This window comes from Nannospalax galili, unplaced genomic scaffold, assembly GCF_000622305.1.
Source record: "Nannospalax galili isolate Female #2095 unplaced genomic scaffold, S.galili_v1.0 scaffold54, whole genome shotgun sequence".
Lineage (NCBI taxonomy): Eukaryota > Metazoa > Chordata > Mammalia > Rodentia > Spalacidae > Nannospalax > Nannospalax galili.
Genome location: NW_008341028.1, coordinates 3663531 through 3675059, shown reverse-complemented (window position 1 = coordinate 3675059; position 11529 = coordinate 3663531). Strand labels below are relative to the sequence as shown.

Below are 11529 nucleotides of genomic sequence, written 5' to 3'. Positions count from 1 at the left end.
TTGTCCAAGGACATGGAGGGGCTGGTACTGTCTTTGGATTAGACTTCTAGTTCCCTAGCAATCATCCAATGACCCCTTTACCCTTTGATTACATTTCTTATCATTGACAAATGGCAAGTAAAGGAAGAGTTTATTTTTGCCCCCAGTTTGAGGGTGCAGTCAGTCTATCTGGTGAAGTGATGGCAAGAGCAGCTCTAGATGTGGTGGCAGGGGTATGAGGTGGTTGGTCACATTGTGTCCACAGTCAGGACACAGGGAGCTTCTTTGGCTCCCTTTTCCTTGTTTATTCAAGTCTAGGTACCGACTTGGATGTGCAGGTGCCTGAGAAGCTAAAGGCATCAGGTCCTGCTGGAGCTGGAGCCAGCCGCAGGGGTTCAGGTCCTCTGCAAGAGCAGTATCCACTTTCAACTAATAAGCCATCTCTCCAGCCCCTTGATTGTTTAGTTTTCTACACAGCAGCCTCAAATTCTTGTGAGATTTCACAACAGAACTAGAAAACCTGTGCACTATTTTCCCAAAATTAGCTGATCTGGGAAAATAGTTCATTCTAGTTCTCATCCCACACCTCCCAGAAATTGCTCTCCTGAAAGTTTATAGCATCCCATTTCGTTAAAGTCAATAGTCTCTACAATTTGAAAGCATTACTCCTGTCTAAATTTGAGTATTGCTGATGGAAGTTCGATGCTGTTGTGTATGGAATGCCAAATCCTTTGGTTATGACTACTTTCTGTAGCCTTTAGAGTTTTCTTTTATGTGCAGTATTCTGGGATTTCACAATGTTTTATGTGCTTTTTGTTGAGTTAATATTATTTGCGCTGAACACCCAGTAAATTTCCAAAAAGAAGGAAAAAAGTCTTTTAGTAAATTAGTATATTTAATTTTATTTCTGATCCCCAGATTCTTACTAATTGAATATTGGACTCTTGTTTTTGCTCCGTTTTTAATCTTACTATACTTTCTCATAGAGTTTTCCAATTCATCTGTTGATGTTTTAAAATTTGAGATACTGTTTTTACTTCTGAGGAAGTGTTTCCTATGCTTTGCCATCTCCCCTTAAAGTCACCTTATATGGCCAAAGTAACTGGTTATAGTTATAGAATACTTAACCACTTTTTCCTACTGTCCCCTGAATTCCAAACAGAAGAATGTTTGCAGGAGCGGAACTTGTGAATGAGTCTAATGCCTACTTTTTTTTGTAGATGCAGAATGTCGAATTTCTCTGATGTTTTTCATTTGCTTAATATTTACTGTTTTTTGAAGGTGGGGGGGGATGGGTAATGGCACAGGGAAGCCAGTAAGATTGGAGGAGTAAGGGCACCAGTGGCACCATTTTAGTCAGGAAAAACTTGGCACTATAATGGCACCTCTTTCCTATCTTTTGTTGGGCTTAGGTCTCATCCCTGTTTCCCTAGCCTCAGCATCATAAACTCTAATGCCTGGGGAAGGACGAGGAATGGTCCAGCTGCACCAGATAGCAAAGAGGAATTTGCTGTGTGCTGCTAATAAAGACTTGTTTTATTATTTTTATTTTATGTGTATGCGTGTATTGCCCAAATATGTGTTAAGTGCATCTGTGTCATGTAATGCCCCCAGAGGTCAGAAGAGGGCGTTGGATTCCCCAGGAACTGGAGTTGCTGCCATGTGGGTGCTGGGAATCGAACCCATTTCCTCTGCAAGAACAGCCAGTGCTCTTAATCGCTGAGCTCTCTCTCCAGTCCCATTAATAAAGACTTTTAAAGATTATTTTCAATCCTTCCAGACACCCGAAGTTCCAAAACTTCTGAAGGTATTTTTAGGCTTTGCTGACTCCATTTACAGACGTTGCCTAGGTTTAAATAACTTCTCTCTGGCTCATCTGTAAAACATATCTACCTTTCAGGATAGGACTGAATAAGTGTAAAATACTTGAAGCAGCACTGGCCACAGCACTGAATGCGTGCTACTGCTCCTAAAGTGCTGTTGGCAGTGTACCTTATGTGAAGTCATCTCAGCTCTTTTTGTGTTGGTGGATTATTCATTCCAGTAATATTCTTCCCCATCTGTCAAATAGGGCTTGGGGGAAGAAGCAGGATCCAAGAAACAAATTGTAATCGAAGTCTTTAACATTTAGAATTACTGACGCTTTCTCAAGCAATCTTTCTGGATGATTGTGGACACTCCACTTGCCTACATTATCCCCAGCCGTTCAGAAGGTAGCAGCCCTTTGCCCTCTTCAATAGGACAGCACATTTAATAGCACTTTTTGTGGAAAGTGAAATGGTGCAGCTTAAATTGTTTTGTTGTGGGGTTTTGGCCTTTGATGTCTCTCTAGTTTTTCTTTTGTTAAAAACAAACTGTGTCAGGCATGATGGTATGCACCTGTAATTCCAGCACTAGGGAGTCAGAGGCAGGCATATCTCTGAGATGAGGCCAGCCTTGTCTACATAGTTCTAGGCCCGCTGGGGCTACAGGGAGACCCTGTCTCAAAAATAACACACAAAAAAAGAAACCCTGGGACCCTGGGAATACGCCTCTGCCCTCATTCTGGGTGCCAGGCTCTTCCAGTTACACTGTTTACAGAACCATTGCCCTCAACAAACATGGCTGCCTAGGCGGCAGCGACTTCCTAAGCCGCAGTGCAGCCTGGGAATCTCGGGTTAGGCATCGCCCGGCCGGAACCACGTGATGCGAGAGGCGGGGCCTGGCTAGCCGAGTGTAGTGTTGCGGAGGGCGCTGAAGGCTGTGTATTGCCTTCCCGGAGAGTCGGTCCTCTGTGCCTGCGTCCTCCTGCGCGCGGGATCTGGGCCGCTGCGGGTGAGGACCTGGGGATGCAGGAGACGTGGGTAGAGGGGGAGGAAGGAGAGAGGAGAGGGGAGGAGGGGAGGAGGGAGGGGTCAGCTCGGCACTGCCCTGGAGTTTGGCCTCTCAGCCTAGGTGCCAGAGCCTGGTGGTGTACCGATCTGCGGGGCAGAGCTTAGCGGAACACCGGGACATACAGGGTCCAGCGCACCTCACCCCTGGCCCTCCCACCTCGAGCCCTCCACCAGCCAGGCTGGCCGCCTTTGAGTTGAGTTCTTGGCGCTTTTCCTTCAGATGGGAGCTGGAGGCAAGTTGGTGGTCGCCTTTAGTCTTAAAATATGCTGAGTTGACATGACATGCAGAAATGAGGCTGTCTTGATTTCTTGGCACGAGCACCCTGTGGTAGGTAAGAGACAGTTCCTTAAAGGAGAACACCTAGTGAAGGAAAAAAAGGTAATTATGGCCAGTTTAGAAGAGACTCTTTGGAAAATTTATGGGCATTTTTATGTTTTTCATAATTTTAAAATTTTTTATGTATTTGTTAAAAAAATTATGTATTTAATTTTATGTTGCGTTTTGCCTGCATGTACGTCAGTGCACTCGTGTCAGAGGCAATGCCCTTGGAGGTCAGAAAAGACTGTTGGACCCCCTGGAACTGGATTTACAGAGGGTTGTTAGCCACCATATAGGTGCTGGGATTCCAACCAGGGTCCTCTGCAAGAGCAGCCAGTGCTCTTAACCACTGAGCGCTGTTTCCGCCCCATGAATATTTTTATTTTAAACCTTTTATCTTGATGTCCAAACAGCTTTAAATTTTCTGTGCATCTGATTCCTGATATGAGAATAATTCCTTACATAGGACATTGCCCAACTCCTGCTTTTGTCTTGATATAGGACATACTGTGGACTCCGTGGTCTGAAGAAATGGAGGTCTAAAGTGTTAGAATCCAGCATATTGCAGGAAGCTTTCCTTAGCTGTTAGAAAGGAGTCACTCCCAAAATTCGACTCATAGTTCAGGTTCATAGACTTAGCCTCCATAAAAGCTTTGTTGCTGTATTGGACTTTTTCATCCTCTGTGCTTTAGAAGTGCATTCAAATTTGCCTTGTTTGTTGTCTTTCCCTAGGAAAGGAATAATGCTGTCATCATGTCTGCACACTCCATGCTTTGTGAGAGAATCACCATAGCCAAGGAACTGATCAAGAGGGCAGAATCACTTTCTAGATCAAGAAAAGGTGGCATAGAAGGTGGTGCAAAGCTGTGCAGCAAATTGAAGGCAGAATTAAAATTCTTACAGAAGGTAGAAGCTGGTAAAGTAGCTATTAAAGAATCTCATTTACAAAGCACAAATCTAACACACTTGAGAGCCATTGTGGAATCGGCAGAAAACCTGGAAGAAGTTGTCAGTGTCCTTCATGTTTTTGGTTACACAGATACCTTGGGAGAAAAGCAGACCCTTGTGGTGGATGTTGTCGCAAATGGTGGTCACACCTGGGTGAAAGCCATTGGCCGAAAGGCTGAAGCGCTGCATAACATCTGGCTGGGCAGGGGCCAGTATGGTGACAAAAGCATCATTGAGCAGGCTGAGGACTTCCTCCAGGCCAGTCACCAGCAGCCAGTGCAGCAGCAACCCTCACATCATATTTGCATTTTATAACAGTGTCTCTAGCCCCATGGCAGAAAAGCTGAAAGAAATGGGCATATCTGTAAGAGGAGACATTGTAGCGGTCAACTCTCTGCTAGAACACCCTGAGGAGCTCCGACTGAGTGAGAGCGAGTCAGATGACGAGGGCCCAGAACTTCTGCAGGTGACAAGAGTAGACCGAGAAAATATACTCGCAAGTGTTGCATTTCCAACAGAGATCAAGGTTGACGTGTGCAGGAGAGTAAATCTGGACATTACTACTTTAATCACATATGTATCTGCCCTGAGTTATGGAGGCTGCCACTTCATCTTCAAAGAAAAAGTACTCACGGAACAAGCCGAGCAAGAGAGGAAAGAGCAGGTTCTACCTCAGCTAGAGGCATTTATGAAGGACAAGGAGCTGTTTGCCTGTGAATCTGCTGTCAAGGATTTTCAGTCCATTCTAGATACCTTAGGGGGACCTGGAGAGAGAGAGAGGGCTACTCTACTAATTAAACGAATCAGTGTTGTGCCAGACCAGCCTTCTGAGCGTGCCTTGAGACTAGTGGCCAGTTCAAAAATTAACAGCTGTTCATTAACAATTTTTGGAACAGGAGATACCTTGAAAGCCATCACAATGACTGCCAATAGTGGTTTTGTCAGAGCTGCAAACAACCAGGGTGTTAAGTTCAGTGTGTTTATTCATCAGCCCAGAGCACTTACTGAGAGTAAAGAGGCTTTGGCCATGCCCTTGCCAAAAGACTTCACAAACGATAGCATGTACTAACTAATGGTATCTTTTAAATGTCATGGAAATAAGTTATTTATACCAAAGGCTGGCAATTCCCATCTAAATTGGGGGGGAAAGGTTGATAGTAAAAAATGATGTTTAGAACTCTTAAACATTTAAGTAGAATTTTGTGTGTGTTTCATCATTTGAGGTCTGTAAAAATTAGAAAAAGCACAAGAGAATTTTATTTATATTATATTACAAACTACATACAGCAGTTAAGAGCAGAAATATATCTGTATGAAGCTTTTAGCTGTCTTGGAAGACTTGTTAGGTTCCAAAGGGCTTCAGCCCTCACTACAGGTAATCATGGAATATGGCTACATGATTCTTTAATTCATTAAATATCTGGAGAGAGCTCTGAAGCCTGGATTTCATTGTATTGGTTCATCAGTTGTGTAAGTTGGAAGTGGGAGATAATAGTTATTTCAGATTCTAAAGGTACTGCTTTTGGGTATTATTAATTACGCCAACATTACAACTACCCTGAACAAAATAGAAGCCTGACTCTTAAAATAAAAGTTTTTAAGAATGGGCTCAAAGTCAGGACATAAGTTCCCTTAGCTATCGGAACCATTTGTCTCCCAGAACTGTGCCTATGGCTCTCTTGTCCCTTTAACCTGTGCAGATGGAACTGTGTCCTCTCCCTGTGCTGATGGACTGACTCTGGAACTCTGTTTTTTCCACCTTGTCCATGTGGTAGGCCACACCCATAATTTATTCAGAATGGTTCTTCCAGCTTCATTGGGGAAGTAGAAGTTCAAGCTCAGCTCCACCCTGTTCTCAGTAGATCATCTGGCCTTTTCATTCATCCACGGTCACTTGTCCTCTCCCAATCTCCACTGTGTCCCCTGGATGTGGATGTGTGGGCTGCTTCAGTGCTTTGATGCACTAATTCTTAAACGCACACCCATATTCATTCATTGTTTTTTTTTTGTGTGGAGTACCAAACTGAAGTTGCCAGGAGACTCCCATCATCAGACCCAAGAGCATGGTTTTGCTGGAATTAAAGTCATTGGTCTAGATTGTGTCCACTAAGTCATTCCTCCAGTTGCTTGTTTACAATGAAAAGAAGTTTGCTTTGTGGCAGGCAGAGTCTATTTGCAGAGTTTATAATCAGAAGAAATGAATTGTGAATCTTTTGATTCCCATCTATCTACTGATATCTACTATTGTAAAAAGAAAGTCAATAATATTACTAAACTAGAACACTGAAGGTAAAATGTTAGTCAAGTTAAAAATTAAAATGGTTTTTAAACTTATTTTTAAAATGTATTTTATTTTATGTGTATGAGTGTATTGCCTGCATGTGTGTAAGTGCACTTGTGTCATGCAATGCCTGAAGAGGTCAGAAGAGGGTGTCAGATCCCCTGGTACTGGAGTTAGCCTCCAAGTGGATACTGGGAAGCAAACCTGGGTCCTCTGCGAGAGCCTCTTTACCCGCCCCCCCCCGGGGGGGGTAAAAGTAAATCAGATTTTAAGTTTGAACAACCCAATATTGCAAGTATTTGAATTATAAGTATTACTTTTCTTGTTCTTTGCATATGATGAGTGACAACTGCATTGCCTCATGAAATGATGAGTGTGTGCCAGCCTCATGACAGGTTGTAATTAAAAATAAGTTTATATGATGATATGCTTAGTGCTTTATCTGTTTACAATAAAATTAGCAAAGTAGAAATTGGAATTTGATTTGGGCTAGCGACAGCCCAGTCTGTACAGTGCCAATTTGCTGTTTCATGAGAAGAAAAACTCAATTTCAAGCAACAGTGTGGTGATGAAATGTGGTTTTCAGGGTCCAGGAATTCTGAAATGAATGCAAAACTAAGGTTAGAGTGGCAGTTCTCTGGGAAGAGAACACTAAACACATTTCCCACAGGAAGGGCTATGAATCAGGTTTCCAGTTTAGTGTGGAGAGGTGTATTGTCTACTTTTAGAAGTGAAATTTACAGTCTTGAGCACCTACTTAAGGTGCTCAAGATACTTGGCACTAGGAAGTATCAAACAGTATTACAGTAGTTCAGTATGAATTGGTTAGTACTTGCTTTAAGAAATTCTTAGCCTGGTGTTCGCTTCAGTGGCATATGTACTAAAATTGATACTGAACGATACAGAGAAGATTAGCATGGACCCTGCACAAGGATGACACGCAAGTTTGTGAAGCAGTCCATATTTTTTAGTGATGGAGAGATTTGGGAGGGAGTGGGTGTGGATTTGATCAAAACATCTTACATGCATGTATGAAATTCTCAATACATTTTTTTAAAGTTAAAAAAAAAAGCCTTGGCCTGAATGGAGGCAAAGTATGTTTAAAATATGAATGCTCAGTAAAGGATAATTCTTGTTCTGGGATCAGAAGTCAGAAAGGGAATGATGCTTGACGATTCCAGGGAGATTTTATAAAAAGTGTGCTCAAAAGTACAGAGAGTGCAGCCAGCTGGGTGTGGTGGTGCATGCTTATAATCCCAGCATTCAGGAGGCAGGTGAATCTCTGTGAGATCAAGTGGTCTTGATAAAGAATGGAAGTGTGAATGTGAGGGTCTGGCGAGGGGCCAGGCTACAAGTGGAGGGTAGAAAAGTGGGATCATTTTAAAGGGAGTCTGTGGTGGTGTTTGAGAAAGATTGGCTCATGATCATATCAGATCTCCTTTAGGAAAACAATTCTAAGGTGGGACTGGAGAGATGGCTCAGTGGTTAAAAAGCACTGGCTGCTCTTGCAGAAGACCTGGGTTCAATTTCTAGCACCCACATGATGGCTGACAATCATCCTAACTTCAGTTCCAGGCCCATCCGATACCCTCTTCTGACCTCTGTGGGCATTGCATGACAGAGGTGCACTCACACACATGCAGGCAATACACTAATACACATAAAATTAAAAAAATTTCTAAGGAAAGGAAGCTGTGACAATAATTGTGGCCAGAGTAAGAATGACAGAAGGTAGCACGGGGGATGTGTGCTGGTTTGTTTGAAGCAGCACTGATGTGATCTTAACATGATTTAACCTTCACTGACTGACTGCGTGTGCCGGCACAGAGGAAGGGCTGTGAAGATGATTGTTCTGTTTACTGGGAATCAATTCCTAAGAACTTGGAAGCTTGCCACTGCATTCTGAGGAAACTGCTTTCTGAAATGCCCACAACTGTGACCCTGCCAAACACCATTGTCTTTTCCCAGGCTTGCAGTGATGACAGTTTTAACAATGTAATCAATACAAGCAACAGATATGGTCATTTAGTGAGGCACTAGGTTCTGGGATGTGAGAAACTATTGTTTCTGGAACTGCTCCCTGCAACCTGTATCATTCTCCAAAGGACTACTCATGCTGCCCAAAGAGATCAGTCTGTAAGGTGAAAAATGGGAGAAGTTAATAACAGGAATGACCAGTAAAATCAGCCAAAAACTATCAAATCATGTTAAAAAGTAAAGCGAATATCTAAAATTGTGGAAGGTGAAGATAAGTTAAAAAAATATTAAAACCAAAAAAATCCCAATTTGTACTACTAGGGATTAAAAGTGATAGGGGTTAAAAGTACCTCGTTTTAGAAAGGTAACTTTAAAATTCCCCGTTGGAAAAATAATAGCAACACAGTTTTAAGTATTAAGGAATGGAGCTTGGGCCTGGCATGGTGGTATATGCCTTTAATCCCAACATTTGGGAGGTAGAGGCAGATGGGGCTCTGTGACTTTGAGGCCAGCCTGGAGTGAGACGCTGTCTCAAAGGAAAAAAAAAAAAAAAAAAGCTAGCTGGCTGGGAGGATGGATCAGTGAGTAAAAGTGCTAGCCGTGCCTGCCTGACAACCTGAGTTTGACCCAGAACCCGCATAAAAAGCCAGGTGCTCTAGTGCATCTGGAATCCCAGCCGTTCTGCGGTGAGATGGGGACCTGGAAACTGACCTGGGGTACATGGCAGTGGCAGAAGCAACAAGAGAGACCCTGCCTCAGCAAGGTGGAGGGGACAACTGACTGGAGGTTTGTCTATGACCTTGACACGTGCTGGGATATGGTTGCATCCAAACTCACAATTTTTTTAAAAAGAAACGTAACTCATAAACTACAACAAGATGAATCACTTCCAAATAAGTTATGAGGATAGAAAATAAATGCAATCCAAACAGGAAAAAATAAGTGACAAGCATTCTCAAGGATCCCACAAACCAGAAAGCATGAAGTAAGAGCCTTACATCAAGAGAACATAGAAAAGGTTAAGTGTAGGCAAATTACCATAAATTTTGAAATGCCATTGAAACGTGGTTTTCTTAGGAAATATGAATTTGGATCACAGAAGAAAGAGAAAACCAGAAGAACAGTAATAATTAAAATCATTGTTAAAGTAGTTAAGCAATTTTCTCCAACAATGTCCTGTCTAAACTTCATCTGGTAACTTTTTAATTTTAAATTTCAAGTGGCTTGCTCTAAAAGTACTCTGGAACAGCTTAAATGGGAAGGGAATATTTGACACGGAAAGTAGGTATCCTGTTGACTTTACCTCCTTTGCCCCAAGGTGCTTTTCGCCTGCTTGAGAGGGACCAGAGCCTAGGGGTGTGCCTTAACTTCTGTTTGTAGTGGGTACTTTGTCTCGGTACACTGAGCTATGAATGTTTTCAAACTCATTTTCCAACAGGGAAGACCTTGTTGCTGAAGATATGTGTACTTCCAACATAGGTCTTGTAGCAACTGAGCTGGAACTGACCCTGGGCCAGGTCTCATAGTATCAGAAAGTGCTGTCAAAAGAGAAAACCAATCAGTGATCCCATCCAGCTGTAAAGCCTACAAATCACAATAACTGCCCCAATATTTCATACAGTTCTTCCCTGATCGATCGATTGATTTTATGTGTATGAGTGTACTGCCTATATGTATGTAAGTGCACCTGTGTTGTGCAATGCCAGGAAGGAGGTACATGGCCATACAGAAATGGTCCTACAGACACCTGGGACCCTTCTCATACAAACCTTAACAATGGTGTCAGCATGCACAAGACCTATGCAAACTTAGGCAGACAAAAACCTAGCACAGATCTGTAGAAATGAACGGCAATCCCCAATCTTAATGGAAGAATTACTGGCAACCGATTACTGCTAGATGAGGAAGAGCTGATCTTCTTGAAGGGAAAGATTCTAAATAGGTTGACTAAACCCTAGTGGATGAACTTGTACTGAGGGACATCTTGGGACACTAACTTTACATAATAGGCCTTAACACAAATGGCAGGATGTATGAACTCCAGTGGAGGGGGGGCGGGTATGGGAAGGTGCCAAATGAGAAGGGGGAGGGAGTATAAAGATGATTTTCTGTATGAAATACACAAAAGTTCAATTAAAAAATAAAAAAAATACTTTTGCTGTATAAAGTAATCTCAGTTGTTAGCTGTTTACTTTCACACCATGAAATGGGCTATTAGGGTTTCTAGTGAGAGGTTTGACATTTGCCTTTGTGAATTGACATTTTTCTCTTACAGCTTTAAATATTTATTATTTTTATGTGTATGAGAGTACTGCCTACATGTATGTAAGTATGCCTGTGTTGTGCAATGCCCAGGATCTCAGAAGAGGGTGTTGGATCCCCCTGAAACTGGAGTTATGGATGGTTGTGGGTTCCCAGCACCCACATAGCTGGGAATTGAACCTGTGTCCTCTGTAAGAACAGCCAGTGCCCATAACCACTGAGCCATCTCTCCAGGCCCTCTCTTACAGCTTTAATTATTGTTTCTTTGTTTTGTACTTTTGTCAGAAAGGTTCTCTGGTCATGCTTCTAAATGGGCTTCTAAGTACCTCTTGATCTTGGCTGTCTACTTCTTTCCTTAGATTTATGAAGTATTCGTTTATAATTTCATTGAATATATTTTCTGTGCCTTAAGTTTTTAATCTCAGAGCCCTCTACATGACTGTTCTTATTTTGCTTGGCCAAGTTTATTGGTGATGACTTGCCACTTTTTTAAAAAATTCAATTCATTGAGATTTTTATTTCCAATTTTTTCCCTCATCAGTTCTCAGTTTCCTTGCTGATTTTTGAATCTGTGTTGTGGACTTTCTCATTTTGTAACTTTTTTCATGTATATGGCTGTTTTTTTTTTTCACCCATGACCTGCAATTATTTCCTTCATTCATTTTCACACTTTTATCCTCCTTGAAGTCACTGAGCATTTGAATAAGAAAATATTTGAATTATACATCTTTCATTTTACCCATTTAAAAATTTAATTAATTTAAATTTTATGTGTATGAGTATTTTACATGCATGTATGCAAGTGCACCCATGTGTGCAATGCCCCTGTAGGCCAGAAGGGGCATTGGATCCCTGGAACTGGAGTTACAGATGGTTATTAGCCACTATGT

General features: G+C 42.1%; 1 protein-coding gene and 1 non-coding gene across 2 annotated transcripts; both read left to right on the top strand.

Annotated features, from left to right (window-relative positions):
* Positions 1-2650: 2650 nt before the first annotated feature.
* Positions 2651-6453, top strand: CUNH7orf25 (chromosome unknown C7orf25 homolog). Its single transcript, XM_008836278.3, is given in 3 exon segments — positions 2651-2793; positions 3904-4400; positions 4402-6453. Coding segments are annotated over 2 exon segments (1263 nt in total). The 5' UTR covers positions 2651-2793; positions 3904-3924; the 3' UTR covers positions 5189-6453.
* An 803-nt stretch (positions 6454-7256) lies between these two features.
* On the top strand, positions 7257-7368 carry LOC115070947. Its single transcript, XR_003850055.1, has one exon. It is a non-coding gene; the product is annotated as a U6 spliceosomal RNA (small nuclear RNA).
* Positions 7369-11529: the final 4161 nt, after the last annotated feature.